The 23837-nt window shown below is 42.0% G+C and overlaps 1 protein-coding gene across 1 annotated transcript in view; it reads right to left on the reverse strand.

Moving 5' to 3' along the window:
* LOC120531223 (sterol 26-hydroxylase, mitochondrial-like) overlaps nucleotides 1-23837 on the reverse strand; it is a 76674-nt gene that overhangs the window by 17816 nt on the left and 35021 nt on the right. Inside the window, exons 3-4 of the mRNA XM_039756445.1 lie at nucleotides 22067-22266; nucleotides 7364-7561 (exon numbers count right to left, since the gene is read on the reverse strand). Of these exons, the coding sequence (XP_039612379.1) occupies nucleotides 7364-7561; nucleotides 22067-22266 (398 nt within the window). The remainder of the gene's footprint in view (nucleotides 1-7363; nucleotides 7562-22066; nucleotides 22267-23837) is intronic.

The following is a 23837-nucleotide window of genomic DNA, read 5'->3' on the forward strand; positions in this document are numbered from 1 at the left end:
GGTTAATGTTATGTGCACGTCATGCACCTCCGAGCTACATTGACTGTTCATAGAGGCATGTTTCTAGCGGAGGTGCATCGCCATATGCAGCGTGTGAAACGGTTTGCAAGGGGTATCCCATGGGATCCTTAAAACAATCCTTTACAACTGAGGTTGAAGCACAATGAAGTAAGCAGTCTTTAAAAACCAACTTTTCGGTTATGACGCACGACCGCGTGCACCATAGCAAACTGTTTTACACACTACATACAGCAATTCGCTTCGGTGACAAACAAGCGTCTTCTTACATGCTACTGCAGGAACACGGACGTTTTCCTGCCCACCAACGCTCCTTTTTCACCGGACGGCGTCTACCCTCGCTCTCTAGGCATTTACACTGCCTGCCCATTTGCCCAGACGCAAAAACTCACCGACCACCCAGTTAATCCCTTTCGTCTGTGGTAAGAGTCCGCATGCACATCTGAGCCACGCGGCGTTTGTTATGCCGCGGGTTCACTATTGTGTTGTATTTTACTCTCTCCAGAGTTCCATCTTTTCATTCACTTAGGTTTAGGTTTAGGTTTAGTTTATTTATATAGCACATTTACAACAGCCACACGACTGACCAAAGTGCTGTTCATTTAGAAACATCAACATAAAATAGAAATATACGATTTAGCCAAAAGAAGCACAGCAGAAACACATAAAATAATTTGTATAAATATATCTATACATATACAGTACATATATCTACACATACACACATCTAGGTAGACAAAATAAAGCCTAGTAAGCCAGAGAAAACAGATGTGTTTTTAAAATAGATTTAAAAATAGTCAGACTAGGAGCCATTCGGATTTCAATAGGTAGATCATTCCAAAGACGAGGCCCAATTACCGAGAAAGCACGGTCACCTCTACGCTTGAGTCTAGAGTGTGGAATTAAAAGAAGGTTCTGATCACAGGATCTCAAACTTCTCAGGGTGGTATATTGGTAAAGCAATTCAGATAAATAGACGGGTGCTTGTTGGTGCAGTGTTTTAAAAACAAATAATAAGATTTTAAAATGTATTCTGAATTGAACAGGCAACCAATGGAAGGGGCTTCAGAAGCATAGTCACATGATCCATTTTTTTCTTTTTTAAAAGAAATCTAGCAGCTGCGTTCTGGACCAATTGAAGACGGGCAATTTGGGATTTGGAGATGCCATAATAAAGAGAGTTGCAATAGTCGAGGCGAGATGTAATAAAAGCATGTATGGCCATCTCCAGGGTCTTGTCAGTGAGATAAGGTTTAATTTTTGCAAGCCTGCGAAGCTGATAAAAGCTAGATCCGATCACGGCAGAGACATGTTTGTCAAGTTTTAATGAGTCATTTAACAGGGCACCCAGATTCCGAACCTGTGAAGACCTGAAAGCTGATAAAGGTCCCAGGTCAATTTCCGGGGCCTTCATATGTTCAGAAGGGCCGAAGACTATCACCTCAGTCTTCTCTTCATTTAAAGATAAGAAGTTTTGGGAAAGCCAAGATTTAACTTCATCTAAACAAGATAACAAGGCATTCATAGCCAGGGGATCATTTTTCTTAAATTCATTTACTGTTGTATTCTCACACCAACCCGTTTTAGACATCCGTGTTTTTCCAGAAGTGTTTAGCATTCAATAAATAATTATGCATGACATTGACCATGTGTCTACCCAGCGCAGAGAGGCATGGGTAAGCCGTTGAACCCCATTCGGGCTGCAAGCCGTGGAATTCCCACTAAATGTGACTCATATGCTCCCACTCATTACGTCCCTACCCTTTGTGCACACCCCCCTCCTACCGTGGTCGGGTATCTTGGTGGATTATATATAGAAAAGCAGCCAAAACCGAGGGGTATCCCATGGAGTCTTTAAAACATTCCTTTACAACTGAGGTTAAAACACAATGAAGTAGGCAGTCTTTAAAAAAAAAGAGTTTTCGGTTACGACGCACGCCTGCGTGCACCATAGCAAACTGTTTTACACGCTACATGCATCAATTCGTTTCAGCGACAAACATGCGTCTTCTTAGATGCTCCTGCACTTTGTTCACACCCCCATCCCACCTCGCTACTACCGTGATCGGGTGTCTTGGTTGGATTATATATAGAAAGGCAGCAAAAACCGCACAAAGCAATGAAAAGTCTAGAGTTCCATCTTTTCATTCTCTATCTGTTGTATCCTCAAACCCTCCCTTTTTAGACAACTGTGTCTTTCCAGAAGTGTTCAACCATCATTAAATAATTATGTGGCGTTTGTTATGCCGCGGGTTCACTATTGTGTTGTATTTTGCTCTCTCCAGAGTTCAATCTTTTCATTCGCTTACTGTTGTATACTCACACCAACCCGTTTCAGACAACCGTGTCTTTCCAGAAGTGTTTAGCATTCAATAAATAGTTATGCATGACATTGAGCGTGTGTCTACCCAGCGTGGGTAAGCCGTTGAACCCCATTCGGGCTGCAAACTAAGTCCCACTAAGTGCGACTCATACGCTCCCACTGATTGCATCCCAATCCTTTGTACACACCCCCCTCCCACCTCGCTACTACCGTGGTCGGGTGTCTTGGTGGAATATATATAGAATAGCAGCCAAAACCGTACAGAGCAATGAAAAGTCTACGTCAGTCACAGGTACATCTGTACTGTGTAAAGACGGCGACTCAAGTGACGAGTTGGAGGTGGGCACATGAGCGGGCAGTGCATACTGAACGAGAAATCAGCAGACTAGCATGACGGACGGAGCTGAATCAACGTCATTCTCCTTTCCTCCCATTCCACACTCCGCGCCGTGCACCCCCATCCCTCCGTCTGGCAGGAGAAGACGCGAGGACAGTGCGCCAGTTTTCAGTCACTTCAGACGATTGTGTGTTGGTTCGTTCTGTGCATTGTTACAATGTTGCTTTTCTTGCTGATTTATTACATTACCGATTTTTCAAATGTTAATTTTCTCCCTCTGCTTAAAAATCATTAAAAAACCGGCCTGATTATGTGGCGTATGGTACGCTGCGGGTTGGCTAGTCCTGAATAATTCTTGGTCATGTTAGTGGCACAAGTAAGAAAAATTAAAGCTTGTACATCATTCTAAATCACTGCATAAGGACAAATACAGCTAAAGCTCACTAATATTTTTAAATATTATTTTAATATTAGCATATGATTACATTGTGCTAATAGTTCTGAAATAGTGTATTCAATCAAAAGAAATCACAACATAACTAAGAAAATAAGACATTGCAAAATAAGAACTGTACATGCTATTATCAAAATGATAGAAAAGGGGCAACAAGTCCTCTTTGGTTGTGATTGTATTTATTCAACATTCAGGCTAATTACGGGGTATACCTGTTTGAAGAGGTGCCCAAGGATATACAGTAAGATAAATAATTTGATGAATTTTGACACATTATACTTTTTCTAACTAATTAATTCACCATATTATTTATTGATATTCCATCCTGACCCAGTTGCCATATTATTTACTTGTATGCCATCCAGCCATAATATTTATTGGTAAATAAGCTTCCATAAATTTGTCTTTATTACAGTCTTTCCCAATTGTTCTTAAACAGTCAGCTAGATAACCATTTGCTTTAATTCAGTCCTGAAAATTATCACACTATTACTATAATTACAAATTGTTCCTGTCGTTAGTGACATATAACAGATTGCTTACACCATTTGAGCAGATCTTCAGACACAAATTCCATTTGTATAGTACAGCTATCACCATACAAGCAGTCTGAATCTGAAAACAGTCCTCTGTCTAATCAAACAGATGGTGTCAAAGCTGAAGCTCAGTTCTCCCCCTGAAAACAGTGTGTATCAAATTGCTTCACACCTGATGCTAAATTACTGACTACTTATACTACATTATCGAGCTCACCGTACCCTGGGAGGATTCCGAGGATGAGGCATATGAGCGGAAATATCTACGATATGCTGAGTTGGCTGCTGAAGCGCAACATCGCGGCTGGACCATGGAGGTTCGCCCAGTGGAAGTTGGATGCAGAGGGTTTGTGGCAACATCTACCGTCAAACTGCTTAGAGGCCTGGGAATTAGGGGCTAGAGACAGTGCGCAGCCATCAAAACTGCATTAGAGGCAGCAGAGAGAAGTAGTCAGTGGCTTTGGATGAAGAGGAATATCCCCTGTTGGGCCCCCAATTAACAAACTTAGGCTGCCACACATAGGTTCATGAGATGTCAGTCATTTGGCACCAAAGCGACTCTCATGACTAATTGGTAGTGGGACGAGAGCTTAGGGCTGATCACCCTATAGCTGGCTGCCTCTGGTGAGGGTGTATAGTGTGAAAGGCTGAAACACCCCATGAGCCAGAGGAACACTACTGATGATGCGTCTTAATATTCTGGAAAACTTTTTTAAGTCTACCATTCACCATTCACCGACAAGCGTAACTGAACCTATTGTATGTTCTTGCACAAGGATAGTAACATCTCGTTCTGTGTTTTGTAATCTGGTTGTTTTTGGATGAATATATTATGGATAACAGACCGTCAGCAAATGGAGGAAAAGCAAGGCAGTGAACTGCATTATCAGATGATATTTGTGCTACTGAGGTTGACTACGTGCTTGTCCATGGTTTGATAGAAGCTGGCCAACGAGTGCATCCGAACCTCAGTCACTACACAGTTGCTTCCATAGTCCGTACATTCAGAATTGAGAACAGGTAAAGCACTTTACTCTTATGGTATTTAGCAGACATATATTGCATAATTATAGGGACATATTATATGGAGCTGTATAAAAATGTTCATATTGACAATACTGGATAGATCCTACACAGAAATGACAATGTACTTAGATCTTACAGAACTATAGTTAAAACTTATTAAGAAATGTCATTCTTTAAAATTGTGCACTTTTGTATATAATACGAAAAGTCAAATATTGCGATACATCTGTTTGTCTCTTTTAACTGATTTTTATGAACATTGTTTTTGCCGTTTTTCCTCATTAAAAACATAAATATTACAATTCATGATAGTAACTATTTAAATATTTAATGAAACAAAACATAAACAATTTCATTTTAAAAAGTTGTGACAGGGTGTCTACATGACAAAAAGTTGGCACTGCCAATACAAAACTAACATCGCACAAGGCAAAACTACTGTAAGTCGCACAACAAACCTCTGAAAGAGATTGAGACACACACAAAATCTTTCTGAAAGGTTCTGCGTATAGTACTGTGATAAAGAAGGGAGCACTAGACCAGGGTGGCCAACTACAATCTTAGAGAGCCACAGTGGCTACAGGTTTTTGTTTAACACTGGTAGTTTCACTATGTGCAATTTGTGTTTTTTTTAAGCTCAGTATAATTAGTCTGAATGACGAACCTCGGTTCTCTATTTGTAGAAGAGTATTTTTTTCATTACAATGAACTGATGACCTGACCTCCCACTTTTCCACAGACCTGCTCTAGAAGACTGGTTTTGGAAAATGAATGTATGGATTTCCTACCCTGAATGTGCAAATCATATAAGACAGGTACATTATAGGAAAGTAGCCAGAGGCTCCACAAGATACATCAGAGACAGCTTCCCACAGAAATCTCCAAATACTGTATATGTGATGGTCTGTGGTGGGCTGGTGCCCTGCCTGGGGTTTGTTTCCTGCATTGCACCCTGTGTTGGCTGGGATTGGCTCTAGCAGACCCCCGTGACCCTGTAGTTAGGATATAGCGGGTTGGGTAATGGATGGATATATGTGACGGTGCTGCTTCAGTCGCTCCATTTTTTTTGGGTTAAGATTTTTGTCTAGAGACTGGAATGTAATTGTATTGCACATTTAATATGCACTTAATTTATTACAATTTCCTTAAATTTATATTTTGAATACCCTCATCATTTTATACTTTAATCTTCATTTTTTTCTCATTTGATACCTATTTTAAACAGCTATTTTCAACATAACTTCAGTCAACAATGCTTCTTAAAGAGGCTTTTTGAGGTATGGTTCCATTTCACTGTTAAAAAGAGGGCCTGCGAGAAACTAGAGCTTTGTGAGAGACTTGTGAGGAGAGCATGAGTGAGACTCTCACCATTCGTTATCAATAAACTGACCCAAATTCCCTAAGACTAAGTGATCTCGGTGGAAATATACAGGCAGCCCAGCGGTGGGCAGGGGTGAATTGCCCCATATTTAATGAAGGAGTGAGGCTGCCTTTTATCAGAACAGACTACAGGGCGGATACCCTGCAAACCTCATTCAATACGGGTGAAAAAAAAGGCCTCAGGGTACAAAGGTTCCAGGAGCTGCTAGATTGACACTGGGGTGTGGAAGCTGGCCAAAAGTAGCCTTGGGAGGAGAAGAAGTCAACTGAACTCAGAATTTGGAGAGGGGTGGACCAACAGTCATATGATGGCAGAAAAAGACGCCAGGGTCAGAAGGTGTTTTTGTTTAATAAAGGTGCCTATATTTTCTCATTTTTGCCTCTTGGTGCACAAGTATACTATGAGCTGCTAAAAGTTTCTTACATTATTAGTCTTTGGCTCACTATTTTTTACATTAGATTATTAATTATTTATATGTTACAACATTGTTCAAAAGTACACCAATGAAATGATAAAAAAGTGAAAGATACACAAACCTACAAAAAACAATCATTTATTAACTGATTCGTTACCTAATACAATTTAGAGTTGGAGCTTTTAATAAAATTGGGCTATTGTGAATTTGTCCCTATGGAATACACAACTACATCTTTCTAAAAATTAAGAAATAATTTGCTTAGACTTTGGTATATACAAGATACATTAATTTTCCCTTCAGTGCTGTCATTAACACGCTATTGAGTACTTGGACCGCATTTCTTTGGGTAATTTCAGTTTACAAATTATTCAATCCTTGGACTCCATAATTTAGAACCAAGAACAGGACTGGTTTCTTGCTTGTTCACCAAGATGTTAAGTTAATCTTAAATTAGATAGGTAATAAAAATGAGTTAATGCCTCTTAAGTTTTTTAAATCCCCTCAACATTTATATACCTAAACTACCTTTTATCAAGGGTCCCTATTTTTCCAAGACGACTTTGGCCTGGACAATTTTGTTACTTTGGAAAAAGCTAAAAATACTTCAACTGAGCCTTCCTTTTAAATAAAGGAGTAAACATCAAAACACAATAATTCAGAATTAAATAACTCTTTCTATTCCAAAAATAGACATTCTTAGAAAACACACGGGCATGTTTGCTGCATTGTAGTATTACATGCCACAAAATGAACATGTTCAGTAAGAATTTTTAAAGGATCCAAATATGTGCTTCAAGTTAACTCCCACAAACAATTTAGGCAGTTTGGAATTTCTTTCCACTATAGAAAATTAGGCAAATCCTTACTTACTGAAATCAAAGATTCCATCCCATCCTGCAACATAGTGTTTCCAGAATGGCAAGACTTGTCGTGTCCATTTTGGCAGACTGGAAATAAACACACTGTAGGACATCATTTTTGCAATTGAATTTATAAACCCTTGTGTATCAGCGGGGACCTCACTTTCCAGGCAACCAATCCGAGATTCAAACAAGATCATTGAAATACCTGTGGAGAAGAAAAAACAATTACTTGAGGCAAATTTATCTACTTAAACTATTGACTCCTGAAAATTTAAAGGATCAATGAATACTTATATTTTATAGCATAAACTTTCTTGCAAAGAAGGAATAAAATAGGAAATTTGAATATTTTTGCATAATGCAACTTTCAGCAGGTACTCCAATGTTACTCAGTGGATTTTTTTATTCTGTCATTTTATAATGTAGATCTCTGTTATGGGTTTGTCAAGCTGCCTAAATACAGTAAGGATTGCTGGTGACAATGAATTGTCATAATTGTCATGATTTATTTTGTATACATTTTCTTTAAAATCAAAAAGTTAATTCAAACTATGTTCTGGAAGTTTTAGAGCTCAAGGAATCCTGTGGTCATATTTGTTTCTCAATTTGATGCATTTTCTAAAAACGTTTTTCCGCAACACCATTTTAAAACAGTTGTTTTGATGCTTGCTTGCCATTGTTTGGTAGGATGGCTGGGAGTGTGCAAAGTGTGACGTATGACCTCATCATCTCATAGTATCAAAGTTCAGTGTCATGTACTTCAAGGTTTGTCCAAGTTTGTGTGGATTCAAATTGAAAAGTTTCTAGCCTTATTTTTTGTGCTTCATTTTGGACCCTAGGTACACCATTATTTGCTTCTTATTTACCACGTCTTTCAGCTTACATTTTCGTTTATGCATATATCTTGGTTTGGCTTTGCACAATGAGTTTCTTTTATAGCTCTTTAATTTCCTGGCAGTTGACTTTAGCTAGTTTATACTATTGTTTTTTCCTGATTCCATTTCCTATCTGACACACTGTGCAGTCAGTAAAAAAAGGGATGAATATAATTGCAATGTGAAATGGGTATGCTTATTTTTCTCCTCAATACTTTGTGACATAGTACTTGCTGATGGAGAAGCAGAAGAGCTTTGAAAGATTTTGGCTACCTAAACTGAACTCTCATTAAAACAACGAAAAAGTCCAGGACCATTAAACTAATAAGTTTAATAATAAGGAGGAGAGAAGAGGGACAAGTGAAATAAGAGAAAAGGGATTTTAAAAAAACACTGCATCCCTGGTATTTCAAACATAGCAAAGCACTCAGGAAAAAAAGTGGTACGCCTATAAAACACAATAAGAACACTAAACATAAGCTAAAACTGTAAGCAGTCAAATGCCATGAGGATGGGCAAAGATCTATACATTGGGGATACACAATAACTACTAAACAAACACATGGTTAAAACTTCAGATGAAATCTCAGCAATCTCCTGTACATATACCTAAAGAACATGAAACATGACAGCGAAGATGACTTGTTTAGAAGAGGTGTAAAGTAGAAAGTACAAACGCATAACTCCAGTTCTTAAGTCCTTACACTGGCTTAGGTTTAGGGCAGGCTTCAAATTCCCCCTTTTAAAATATAAAGCCTTAATTGGCCAAGGTCCGGCTTACTTATATGAACTCATCACTACTTACAAACCAGAACGTACATTAAGATCTCAAGATACTGGCCTGATTATGATTCCAGGGATTAATAAAATAACAGTTGGAGGTTGTGTATTTAGTTACAGGGCCCCTAAATTGTGGAATGGTTTGCCTGCTACTATAAGAGGCGCCCCTTCATTCTCAGCTTATAAATCCAGGCTGAAGACTCACTGCTTCAGTTTAGCATACCCTGAGTAGAGCTGCTGATTAGTTATGCATATTCCATCTCTGTGGTTAGTCATTAGTACTAAAATATAAGTAATGTAATATTTATAAACTGTTACTAAACCTCACCTACACTGTTTCTCTTTTCAGTATCATGATGTGCACTTGGTGCCACTGCTCTACTGCCAAGTTGTTTTCCTGCCTATGGAAAAGTCATTTCCAATAAAGGAGCACTAGAATGATTGGGTATAAGGGTCCTTTCATCAGATTTGCCGGTCCCGCACTGACTCAGCTGTAGAAGGCCCAATAGAGGGAAGCAACTTGTTGGCTGAAATCTCCAGGGTCCTCATGTATAACGCTGTGCTTAGAATTCGCACTATAACATGGCGTAAGCACAAAAGCAGAAATGTGCTTACGCACAGAAAAATCCAGATGCAGGTATCTGTGCGTACTCCAACTTTCGTGTTCTTCCGCTACATAAATCCCAATCAGCGTGAAAACTAACGCACGTGCACGCACCTTCTGTCCCGCCCCAACTCCTCCCAGAATTACGCCTCTTTGAATATGCAAATCAATATAAGCTCAGCCTTCTGTGAAAAGACAATGGGAAAAGCATGGGGGAAAATATAAGAATTTCAGCGAATACCAAGTGGAGGCAAAGGAAAAACATACTATTTGTTTATTTAAACCGTGGTATAATCAACAAAAGGAAGTTGATCGAGTGACATAGCGTGTTGGAGAAACTTGAAAGCTCACGGTCACAAAGTTGCACAGTGCCGGAAATAAAAAAGAAGTCACATATCAAAGTCGGCGTGAAAAGGCGAGTTGCAGCCCACTGTCTGAATGTCACATGAATGCTTATTAGGGTACAGAGAAAAATAAAGGCACACAGTGGGAGAAACAGCACGAAATGTCAACTTCAATCTCAGAATTTCCACTTTAATCATGTAGTTTATTTTGTCATTAAAGTAGAACATCATAAACGTCATTTAAAATCTTTTAATTAACCAATTTCTCAAATCCCATTGTAATTAAAGTAGCACGTTAAATGTTAAATGCTTTGTTTTGTATACGATCTTCTTTGTGCTCTATGTGTGTGAATCACTACTTGCTTCTTAAACCAGCTCTCTTCCTCCAACTGGACAAAGAAGCCATTACATTCGTGATTTTACAGCTCTCTGAATAACTAAAATACTGAGATGTATACGTGATATCATTTTCATGATGATAGCAGTTAAAGCACGTTATTAAACACAGGTTTCACGGCGCAGTGATTGTGTGCGACCTTCGATGAAATTATTTATTGCAGCAGTACTCATGGGTGACTCTAGGCTTGTGGCAGCCCTTGGCAGAGAAAGAATTGGTGGCCCTTTCACCCACCAATGTCAATATGGTATCTTATGCACGGCAGATGGCCACGTCCGTTGCGGACACTGCATAGCCACCTCGTGCTCATGACACAAGTGTTTAACTTTTGTCGAAATTTGCCGCTGCATTTTAAGCTGCGTTGTTATTTTCTCTTTCTGTTTTATATTCAATATATATTGGTGTGGCCGCCCCTGCAGTCCTTGCTTTTCTTTCTCCAAGTAACCAATCGCCACACAATCAGCTCTGTAATAGAAGTTAAGCCATCTGTATGCTTAGAGCGCCGATTCTTCAAAACGTTTAAGGAACATTGAAATATCTTCGTATGTACATGGTTAATTATTCTATCCTTCACGCCAGTCCCAGTGAAGAATATAGATTATTTAAATGAAGTTAAAGTTTTATCTGTATAATATAATAAACATATTTTGCTGCATTTCATCTTAAAAATATTGTCATCATATGTAAATACGCGCTTTATAAAGTGGCGCAGGTTGTGTAATATTATAACTGTAGTGCAAGTTTACAGTGGGGTAATTGTACTTATAAGTACAAACAGTTCTACAAGGAGCACTTGATTGAGTGCGTTTATAGTTCTGGGAATGAAACTGCTTCTGAACCGCAAGGTCCGTTCAGGAAAGGTTTGAAATGTTTTGCCGTGGCTGAGGTAGCGTGTGCTTGAAGCTGTATACCTATAATTTTCTTTCCGATCAGCTGCTGCTGCGATTCCCAACTCAGATACAGTGATATAAATACTGTACTGGTGCAGTGAGAGTAATATGGAAAAAGATGATCCGCTGTGGCAACTCCTAACGGGAGCAGCTGAGAGAAAAAGAAGAAGAAGGTGCAGTGAGAGTAACAACGCTAATGCAGTTATGGTATTTAGAATACTATGGCTATTCCCTGGACCAATATATTGCTACAGGTTAATTACAATCAGATACATTACACTAATAAACGATATACGGTTAGTTTCAGTGTATTTATAAAGCCGTGTCAGGAAAATATGGAGTAACCACACAGGAACAGTAGCACTGCTTTGACGCTGGGTGCCGCCAGTCTGCAAAATCGAGCAGAGAACTTGTGTACAAAAAGGTATGAGGTACCGTGGAAAAGTGCGTGGCTTTACGCCAAGTGTAGGTTTTATACATCACGATTTGAACGTGGAAAAGTGCTTACGCAACATTTCTGTGCGTACGCACCGTTTATACATGAGGCCCCAGGACTGTAAACTGCATCTGGCCTGTCTGACTCCTTTTCTACAATTTGGCCATGGATGTACAATTAGCTGATGGACAGATATTACTGTTTTTCATTTATGTTAATTAGTTTCTACTTTGTTTTTGATGTTTTTTTAAATAAATATGATGTGATTGTTCTGTTTTTAGTGATTGGTATAACCTATTCTGGCAACTTGTCTTAAGAGTTGTTGCAGGGCTCTATGCTTGCACTTGGTGAGGAACACTGTGCAAGAACAAAGTAGTTTGTATTGTATTGTATTTCTGAGGTGGCAATGATAGATTGGCCATCTAGCTGTGAAGAAGATTATTTGTGTTCTCTTTCCTGTATTGTATTTACCCCATCTTTTGAAACTCATTGCACATCTAACATACCTAGAAGGGGGCCTTTCTCTGAATTGCCTTTTCTGCGATTTCCTCAATTTTTTCCCTAAAAGATTTTTTTTGAGTTTTTTCTTGCCTTCTTAGACAGTCAAGCCTGGGGGGCTTTAAAAACATGCTCGTTAAATCCCATTGAGGCACACATTTTGTGAATTTGGGCAATAAAAGAAACAAATTGTTGTTGTTGTTGTGAAGGGGGCCATGTACATCAGACTGAAAAAAAAACAACCCTAAACAGATAGGGAGGCATGTGACTCCTTCTATCACCTAAATACAATGCTTAATTATATCTCTGCAGCACTACAACAATTCACACCTCCAGTCATGGTTCCTTTGAGGGCCACGGGTACAGAGCTTTGAAGCTCCACCCTGTAGGGGCCCATGGTTGCTCCCAGTAGGCGCCCCCATGCCTTTGGAGCCCTGGACACCAGGAAGTGCTGGGGGAAAGAAGAGCAGGGACACCCGGAGTGCTTCTGGGGATGCAGCCGGCACTTCCACCACACAGTGGCGTGTTGGTGGGTAATTGCCGGAACCCACCTGGAGCACATCCGAGTGATAATAAAAGGGGCCACCTCCCTTCATTCGGGGCGAGAGTTGGGAGTGGAGAGGACTGAGCTGGATGTAAGGAGGCTAGGAGGCGGCCTGAAGGAAGGAAGGCATTGTGTGGCCAGGACTTTGGGGACTTTGGGGGTTTTGTGGTGCACTTGGAACTGTATATATTTGGAAATAAACATGTTTGTGGGTGACATGAACGTGTCTGCCTGTCTGTGTCTGGGCCAGCCTCCACACTGGCTAATAAATTGTTAATTACTGTAAACTGAAACTGATCTTTGACTCAGCTACCAAGAGTATTAAGGTTGAAATGACAACCCTTTTCACTGTGTGCACATGCTAGAAACTCATCTTTTGATGTTCACAAACTGAACAGTCATACCTGATGAGTATTCTGTTTAACATTAGACTCTGAATTAAACATAATACACGTTAAGTTAAACTGCCTAGCCTCTGAGGTTTGATTTTACAACACAAGGTATGGTAGTTAGCCTCTGAGGTTGCGTGTGAACTAAGTTATTATTCATATAACACATGCTAAGATAGGATGAAGAATGGCAAGGCAGTTGGTCCAGATGACATGGAAGTATGGAGGTGTTTAGGAAAGATGGCAGTGGAGTTTTTAACCAGATTGTTTAATGGAATCTTGGAAAGTAAAAGGATGCCTGAGGAGTGGGGAAGAAGTGTACTGGTACCAATTTTTAAGAGTAAATGAGATGTGCAGAGCTGTAGTAACTACAGGGGGATAAAATTGAAAAGCCATGGCATAAAGATATGGGAAAGAGTAGCAGAAGCTAGCTTAAGAAGGGAGGTGATGATTAGTGAGCAGCGGTGAGGGAGGTCAGTAGAATGGTGAGAATGCAGGAAGGAGTTGGCGAAGGTGGATGAGTTTAAATACTTGCGATCAAAAGTACAGAGTAACGGGGATTGTGGAAGAGAGTTGAAAAAGAGAGTGCAGAAAGGGTGGAATGGGTGGAGAAGAGTGTTAGGAGTAATTTCTGACAGATGGTTATCAGCAACCGAGTGAAAGGGAAGATCTACAGGACGATAGTGTGACCAGCTTTGTTATATGGGTTCGAGATGGATGCACTGACCAGAAAGCAGGAGACAGAGCTGGAGATGGCAGAGTTAAAGATGTTAAGATTTGAATTGGGTGTGATGAGGATTGACAGGATTAGAAATCAATACATTAGAGCAGTGAAAGGCAACCTTTTTCGAGTTGCGGCGCACTAAGTCCAAACATTTTCTTTCACAGAGCACCTGAGGGACTGCCCATAAATAAAGTCACGACGACACAATCTATGGACAATCGCCAATAAAAACAGTTAATTTTACAAGTTTTTAAATCTTAAATTTAATTATTGTGAACGTCGAGATTGTTTTTCAGCACATATGAGATTGATGTGAGGATCAATTTTCGAAAGACAGATGCACATTTCCTTGTCGATCATTTGAAGTCTCTCGCGTTTCTTAGACTTCATTTCTGTATCCGTACAGTGAGAGAGATCTTCTAACAACGAGACTTTTTAAGTCTCACGAGATGTGTTTTTCACCCTGCTGGTATTGATATTATGATGAATGGTGAACAGCGAAAATTTTAACTTGCATTCAAAATAAATACATTTGTTTATTCAACAATCTGATTAACCGTTATCTGTTTTTCCAACATAAAATATATTTTTTTAAACATTATTTTTTAATCAACCAAAGTTCAAAAACACTAGCAATTTTAAATATTTTACAAAAGTTTCCGCAGCGCCCCTAGAAAATTGTTGCCCGACAATGCATTAGAGGGTCAGCTCAGGTTGGACGGTTGGGAGACAAAGTCAGAGAGGCGAGATTGTTTTGGTTTCGACATGTGTAGAGGAGAGATGCTGAGTATATTGGGAGAAGGATGCTAAGGATGGAGCTGCTAGGCAAGGGGAAAAGAGGAGGGCCTAAGAGAAGGTTTATGGATGTGCTGAGAGTGGACATGCAGGTGATGTGTGTGACAGAGCAAGGTGTAGAGGACAGAACGATGATCCGGTGTGGCAACCCATAACGGGAGCAGCCGAAAGAAGAAGAAGAAGAAAAACACATGCTAAGAGAGCTACTTAGCATTGAGGTTTTATTATCAAGCATGTGTTATTTAAATGATGCTTAATGGTTGAGGTTACATGTAAAAGATGACTATTAGCTATAGTCACATTTTTTTAAGGATATATAACCTAAAGCTTAACAAACGATAATAATTTAATGCCAACTCAAATAGTACAGTAACCTATAATCAACTGATAACTCTCAGTACAAGTAATCTTTAAATATTAATAATAAATTGGAGTCACATTAAGATTTCCATACCCTTAAAGCAGATGAAGCAAACAAATAAAATAATACCCTAAATGCATAATTTATTACACCAGTTAAAAGGCCTACAATATAATGAAAAACTCACTCACTCATAAATAAAAGCACTTTATACTGTTTAGCTAAAATGCTGAAATTTGATGGTACATCTAGGGCAGAAGTTATCCACTAAGAAAGGACATTTTGATATATTAATATTTAGGGGTATCCCTCCCCCTTACACACACAAAAGAAAAACTAAACTTTTTTTTTTAAAATTGAATGAATGATTGAAATTTAGTGATGTTACAGAAAAAACAAAATTATCTGACTGTTGTGTTTTGTGCTTGTAATTTGCTAATATTCGTCATTAAGAATGCTACAGTAAATATGACATTCGAATGCACCGCATCCTTTTTTTGCTACAGCGCTGACAGTGATTGCACTGAGAAATAGCTGTCTACAGAAGCAAAGTGAAAGAAGGAAAGTTTGTTGAAGCACAAAAGAAGACATGTTTAGCAAGCACACTATAAAGTTGAATTGCTTTTCTGGTGGTGTGGCTGTCAGTAAGAAAGGTATTTAGTAAATATTACATGCCCCCCTGCAACTTTTTGGCAGTGCTGACATGGGGACTATAACTCCCATCAGGCAGAATGCTGTGCCAGATAATTTTATCAGAGCTCACAAGTTTAAATAAGTGCATCGACAAAAGTGGCATGTCATCAAAGGTCAATTAATTCTGTCAATTCGTGAGAATATATATATTTTGTGGTAAAAAGTTCTTTTTTTAAATTAAGTTTTTGTTTCAGATAGCTTGAAATTATAAGAAGCATTTATTATTTTCTTTTATACTATGTGTATTATGGATAAATATTTTCTGTATATATTTTATTACTTAAAAAAGTATGTATTTTAGGGGAATTTTATTTATTTTAGTAATGTTACAGTCGCTAAACAGTAAGCCTACAGAATTTCATTTAGTCAAAAAAATGAACGGGTAACTCCTGTGGTCTAAAGTTTAATTATAAAAATATCAAAGTTAACACTTCAATAGTTAGAGTACATAAAGCTTCTACGCAACTGGTTTTGCCGGAGCTTACAGTAAAAAATTAGACTCAAAAGACCAATTCAGTAACATGAAATCGTTGATCTGTACAGGCCCTGAAAAATGTGATTGGAGCCTTCCTAGTATTAGGTCTCCTAAATATGCTCTTTTAAAACATCCTATCAGCCAGAAATGTTTCGCTTTATTGTATAAAACCGAGTAAAAGTCTTTTTTACTAGTCTATTACCTAATATGCTGTGAATTGATTGAGAGTTATAAAGATTTTGGTAGAAATTAATTAATAAGCAGTTGAAGAGCAAAGGCACAAAACACTTAGTTTCCAGTGTTACAATGGTGAATAAACTGAACACGCCAGCATTTACATTCTCTTACTTTATATGCATCCTGTTTCCATATATTTTTTATACATTGTCACACACGCGCGCATGGGAGGCAGCTAAAGGGCTCGAGTGAAGGCAGTTCTGAGCCATGCCGGGATGTGGCAGAGCGCACTAACTCTCTTTCTCACTTCCCTGTAGACCTAACCCGGGAGGTTCCACCTGTCTCTCTGGACGTCACTTCTGGGACCGAGCCAATGGAGACAGACCTTGCCAGCTCCGGCCCCCCTGATGTCACATCCGGGACTAAACCAATGAACAATGAACACGTGCCCGACCCTTATGACCTCACTTCCTGTCTCCCCCTTTAAAAGCCTTCCCTTTTCCCTTCTGTGTCAGTCTTGTTTTGGACTCTGTTGTAAGCACTTCAGTGCTGGTATTTGAAAGAAAACGTTGCAGCCAGGATACCAAATTACATGGGTGGCTGCCCCAAACCTTTTTCTGTCTTTGACTCGTTTTGTGACAGTGGCGTAGTCGGCAGGATGGAGAAGTCCCAGAAGAGAAGGGGACAGGACCTGCAAAACACCCAGGTGGGAGCGTACCGGGGCCGAGTATTCAGGCGGGGAGGGTGCCCCGTGGTTCGGCGAGACCCGGTGCGGGCTCCGCTCCCAGCACGCAGAACTAGGCCGTCTAGAGAGGCCAGGGAGTGTGCGGGTGGGGCTCACCGAATTGGGCTGCCCTGGAGGGGGGAGACAAGAGGGACTCAGTATGCTCTCTTGGGGGAGAGTGCCTGCCCCCCAGTGAAACCACAGCCCCTTTTACCACCTTGGGGTGCCCCAGACTGGCAGGTGAGTAAAATAACAAGTGGAGGTTGGACCCTGAGAGGCCGACCAGTAAACAAGCCTGGTCCTTATGGGCAAAAGTATGGCAGTGGCTACGGCCCTTGGAAAACAAGCCCACCAGGTCATTGAGCAGGTAGCGTGCTATCTGCTCCTGAAAGCACTTCCCCAGGGCTTCACCCAGCCGGTCTGGGGCGTGCAGTTTAAGAACATGTCTGAGCTCATAGAGCTTCTGGAAACACAGAGGGCGGCCTCACACTCTGGGAGAGCAGAACCGCCCTTCTGCCAAACTCAGCCGGGTATGTCCCAAGACCTAGCCCCTCCCTGTATAACCCGGAGCTTGCATCGGCGTCCAGCGCCGCTGGCACGCAAAACCGCTTGGAGGCGAGGAGGAATGCAGGTGGAGGGGAGGAGGGCTTGGTGTGCTCTGACAAACCCGCTGGCGGTCCCGCATACAGGCGTGGTGATCGTTAACGGTTTAAAACTTCCGCTCTGCTCGATTCCGGCAGCAACATTTCCATTGTTGCCCGCCGTTTTGTGCTACCGCGACAATGGCTAAAATTCAAGACCAGTATAACCTGTGTCCACGGGGAAACCCGCTGGTACAGCCCCGCCGCTGTGTCATTAGCTACGGAGGATCAGTCCAGAAAGTAACCGTGGCAATCCTTCCTGATCCTCCGCACCCGGTGATACTAGGGCGGGACTGGTCTGACATTAAAAGCGGTGAGACACATACCACTCCCGGGTTAAGTTGGGCCTCGTTATGGACGGAGATGAACCGTCTCAAGCTGCCTCCACGCCGTGTAATCAGCCGGCAGAGAGAGGTGAAGCAGCCGTCCTGGCTGGCGTGGCAACTCCCGGGCCGTCGCAGGCTGACACGTCATCCACCAACGCCGCGGCGGAGCGGGAGAAACCACGCCCATTGAGGTCGGCGCTGACCCTCTCTCCGTGTTGCGGTTTCAATTTAAAAAGACGCCGGCTTCTTTCAAAGGGAGCAATGGAATGACGACTCCCTGAAGTTTGTAAAAATGCAGTGGTCCTTGTCAATGGCCAGCGCACTAGTCAGTCGATGCCACAGGGCCCCTACTTTGTGTTAGATAATGACCTCCTTTACCGTGTAGCAATGCATGACGGGCAGGAGGCGAGGCTGCTGCTAGTGCCGCGTACCTTCCGGCGGCAGGTCTGCGAGCTAGCACACGCCCACCTCCTAGGTGGCCACCTGGGCACCGAAAAAACTCTGGAGCGGATCAAGCTCGGTTTTACTGGCCAGGAATTAATGAGGAGGTTAGCCGCTTTGCGCTTCCTGCCCGGAGTGTCAACTGCGACAGATTCCTAGGAGGGACCGTGCTCCTCTTGTTCCTATTCCCTTGATTGACGTTCCCTTCCACAGAATCGGGGTCGACCTGGTGGGACCTCTAGAGCCCTCAGCCCGAGGACACAAGTACATTTTAGTCCTCGTGGATTATGCTACACGATACCCCGAAGCTGTTCCGTTGCGCTCAGCTACCTCTAAAGCCATCGCACGGGAATTACTAGGGTATTGCGCGTGGGGATCCCCAAAGAAGTCTTGACAGACCAGGGGACCCCTTCACCTCGGAGACGTTCAAGGAGACTGCCAGATTACTGAAAATAAAGCATTTAAAACCTCGTGTATCATCCTCAAACCGACGGATTAGTAGAGAGGTTTAATCAAACTCTCAAGCAAATGCTACGTAAGGTGGTCAGCGAGGATGGAAGGAACTGGGATCAGCTCCTCCCCCTCGTCCTTTTGCCTATCGGAAGTCCCACAAGCCTCCACGGGTTCTCCCCTTTGAACTACTGTATGGGCGACAACCTCGGGCATATTGGATATTTTGAAAGAAGGCTGGGAAGAAGAGGCTCTTCCCACCACTAACATACTGGAGTATATCGCGCAGTTACGCGATAGATTTGGAAAGATTCGCCTGTCCTTAAAAGTCACATGGAGGAGGCTCAAGCAGCACAGGTTCGCTACTACAACCGCTGCACGCCTCTTGGGAGTTCCACCCGGAGATCGGGTCATGGTCCTAGTGCCTACCTCCCACTCTAAGTTGCTTGCCCACTGGCAGGGCCCCTCTGAAGTTAAGGAGAGGAAGGGACTGGTCGACTATTTGGTGAGTCAACCCAATCGCCGGCCAAAGGAGCGGTATATCATGTGAACCTGCTGAAACCGTGGAAGGACAGGGACCCTGATCCCTCCTCCGGCCAGCCCGCTCACTCTTCGCCACACACACGACCTTAACTTTGGCGCAGACTTGAGACCCAGGCAGCGGCAGGAGCTGGAAACAGTTATCCGGACCGTTCGAGAGGTAGTCAGTGAACACCCGGAAGGACCTCTCTGATTGAGCACAACATTGTGACAGAGCCGGGGTTGTTGTCCGAGAACGCCTGCACCGTCTTCCCGAGGCAAAAAGGCTGAAGTGGAACTGAGATCAAGCGCATGCTGGAACTAGGTGTAATTGAGGAGAGTTATAGTCCCTGGTCCAGCCCCATTGTGCTCGTCGGTAAGCCTGACGGAGTTGGAGGTTCTGCAATGACTTCCGTCGGCTTAACCAAGTCTCCCAATTTGATGCCTATCCAATGCCACGCGTGGGCGACCTCCTCGAGAGGCTTGGACAGGCTCAATACCTGACCACACTTGACATGACAAAGGGTACTGGCAGGTTCCTTTAACGGACTCCGAAGGAAAAACGCGTTTAGTACCCCTAGCGGACACTGGCAGTATCGTGTCCTTCCATTTGGGTTACACGGGCTCCAGCAACCTTTCAGCGTCTGGTGGACAAAGTGCTTCGCCTCATAACTCATACAGTGCTGCCTACCTAGATGGCGTGGTCATCTATTCCAGCACATGGAAGGAACACCTACAGCATGTCCAAGCGGTATTACGGACACTTGGTGAGGCGGGCTCGGATTAATCCCAAGAAATGTTTCTTTGGATTAAGCGAGGCCAAATATTTAGGCTACCTGGTGGGTCGGGTACCGTAAGGCCACAGTGCTCCAAAATTGATGCCATTCTGAAATGGCCCGTCCATGAACCAAGCGGCAGGTCCAAGCCTTTCGGTTAGCGGGTACTACCGCCGGTTTGTACCCGGTTTTGAGAAAGCGCCCTTGACTGATTTAACAAAGAAGAGGGCCCGAACATTGTGGTATGGACTGCAAAACAGACGCTGCATTTGGTGACTTGAAGAAGGCCCTTACGTCCGCACCTATTTTGATGGCACCTAACTTTTCTTTGCCTTTCATCCTCCAGGCGGACGCCGGACACAGGCCTGGGAGCCGTGCTGAGCCAAAGTGTCGATGGTGTGAACACCCGTCATGTTCCTGAGCGGAAACTGTTGGACCGGGAGACCAGGTATGCGGCGGTGGAGAGGGAGGCTCTGGCGATTAAATGGGCGATCACTCAGCTGAGGTACTACCTGTTGGGCCGTGAGTTCACCCTTGTCACGGACCATGCACCTCTACAGTGGATGGCCCTGCACAAGGAGTCGAATCCGCGGGTCACCCGGTGGTTTCTTGACCTGCAGCCGCACAAGTTTTCGCTCGTTCATCGTCGGGTGCTCTCCATGCCAACGCCGATGCTCTCTCGGGTTTACGACCTCTCGGTTAAGGTCGCCCGACCCGGCGGTCTGGGCTGAGGGGGCCTTGTCACACACGCGCGCATGGGAGGCAGCTAAAGGGCTCGAGTGAAGGCAGTTCTGAGCCATGCCGGGATGTGGCAGAGCGCACTAACTCTCTTTCTCACTTCCCTGTAGACCTAACCCGGGAGGTTCCACCTGTCTCTCTGGACGTCACTTCTGGGACCGAGCCAATGGAGACAGACCTTGCCAGCTCCGGCCCCCCTGATGTCACATCCGGGACTAAACCAATGAACAATGAACACGTGCCCGACCCTTATGACCTCACTTCCTGTCTCCCCCTTTAAAAGCCTTCCCTTTTCCCTTCTGTGTCAGTCTTGTTTTGGACTCTGTTGTAAGCACTTCAGTGCTGGTATTGGAAAGAAAACGAAGTTGCAGCCAGGATACCAAATTACATGGGTGGCTGCCCCAAACCTTTTTCTGTCTTTGACTCGTTTTGTGACAACATATTACAAATCTTTTTATGCAATTGTTTATCTTGTCATTTTAATGTGTACTCTTGATTGCTTTATGAAGATAAATTCACATAAAATGACTGAGGTCAATTGTATAGCATATATAACAGAACAAAAGAAAACTTTAAAAATGTACTTTCTATATGTTACAAATCATAACATTCTAAAACTCACTTAAGCCAGTTCTGAGAGGACCACAGCCTATCCAAGTAGCATAAGGAACACGTCGGGAATCCTGCCCTAAACAGAATACCAGTCCATCAGAGCTGCACACACCCACTGACAATGGACCAGTTTAGAGTCACCACTAGCTTAAGCTGAACATCTTTTATAACACGTAAACTCCTTATGGTGAAGAATTAGGGACAAGTTTCAAACTCAGTATGCTAAACCTATGAAGCAGTAGTGCTAAGCAGTGCCTGTCATGCTGTGGTAAACACTTCAGGTATAACACAAAATCTCTTCTGTTGCTGTAAAAAAAGACTTGGTATACATTTTACATTACATACTGAAATAAAAATAACTAAATGTAGGATAAAAGTGGGCACACTTTAATAAATTAATAACAAAAAAATACCTCCTGTATGACTGATAAAAGATTTTTAAGAAGCCCTGTATTTATGAAAAGGCATGATTTGTCACACTCAACAAACTGTAGAACATACCTTCCAAAGAAAACTTGTACAGCTCATTTGCCATGTTGTGGACCATGTCCCCGGTGGTGCTTGTCTCTCTCACGTAGTAAATTCGTTTCATAAAATCAGTAACCACATCATTTATTACTGTTTCATATAGTGCAGAATCCTTTGGACGCAGCATACGATTGTTCAGAATTGCTCGTAGATTGTACCATTTTTTCCCCTCTCTGTAAACAATGGAAATTGCTGAATATGCATTAAAAATACACTAATTTTGCACCATAATTTTCTGATAGCAGCATACACACATTTTTAACTTTTCATATACAACACTAATGACATGTTATGTTAAATATAGGTATGCATTCCAGGGGCCTCATGTATAACGTCGTGCGTAGAACTTGCACTATAACATGGCGTAAGCACAAAAGCCGAAATGTGCTTACGCACAGAAAAATCCAGATGCAGGAATCTGTACGTACTCCAACTTCCACGTTCTTCCGCTACATAAATCCCGATCAGCGTGAAAACTACGCTTCGTGCACGCTTTATGTAACGCCCCAACTCCTCCCAGAATTATGCCTCTTTGAATATGCAAATGAATATAAATCGCCCTTAAACTCAGCCTTCTGTGAAAAGACAATGGGAAAAGCACGGGGGAAAATATATGAATTTCAGCGAATATCAAGTGGAGGCAAAGGAAAAATATACTATTTGTTCAAAAAAGCCGTGGTATAATTAACAAAAGGAAGTTGATCGAGTGACATAGTGTGTTGGAGAAACTTGAAAGCTCAGGTATCAGTCGCCGTGAAAAGGCGAGTCGTAGCCTACCGTCTGAGTGTCATATGAAAGCTTTTTAGGGTACAGAGAAAAAAAGGCACACAGTGGGGAAAAAAAGCACGAAATGTCAACTTCAATCTCGAATTTTCCACTTTAATCATGTAGTTTATTTTGTCATTAAAGTAGAACATCATAAACGTCATCTTAAAATCATTTAAGTAACCAGTTTCTCAAATCACATCGTAATTAAAGTAGCATGTTAAATGCTTTCTTTTGTATTTGATCTTCTATGTGCTCTATGTGTGTGAATCACTACGTGCTTCTTAAACCGTCTCTCTTCCTCCGACTGGACACGGAATCCATTACATTCGTGATATTACAGCTCTCTGAATAACTAAAATACTGAGATGTATACGTGATATCATTTTCATGATGATAGGAGTTAAATCACATTATTAAACATGGGTTTTACAGCGCAGCGATTGTGCACGACCATCGATGAAATTATTTATTGCAGCAGTACTCAGGGGCGGCTCTAGGCTTGTGGTGGCCCTGGGCAGAAAAAGAATCGGTGGCTCCTTCGCCTGCCAATGTCAGTGAGGTAGCTTATGCACGGCGGATGGCCACATCCGTTGCGGACACTGCATAGCCGCCTCGTGCTCATAACACAAGCATTTAACTTTTGTCGAAATTTGCCGCTGCGTTTTTAGCTGTGTCGTTATTTTCTCTTTCTGTTTTATATTCAATATATATTGGCGTGGCCGCCCGTGTAGTTCTCGCTTTTCTTTCTCCAAGTAACCGAATGCCACACAATCAGCTCTGTAATAGACGTTACGCCATCTGTAAACTTAGAGCGCTGATTCTTTAAAAAGTTTAAGGAACATTGAACTATCTTCGTAGAACATGTTTAATTATTCTATCCTTCACGCCAGTCCCAGTGAAGAATATAGATTATTTAAATGAAGTTAGTTTTATCTGTATAATATAATACACATATTTTGCTGCATTTCATCTTAAA

Source organism: Polypterus senegalus, chromosome 6, assembly GCF_016835505.1.
Source record: "Polypterus senegalus isolate Bchr_013 chromosome 6, ASM1683550v1, whole genome shotgun sequence".
Lineage (NCBI taxonomy): Eukaryota > Metazoa > Chordata > Cladistia > Polypteriformes > Polypteridae > Polypterus > Polypterus senegalus.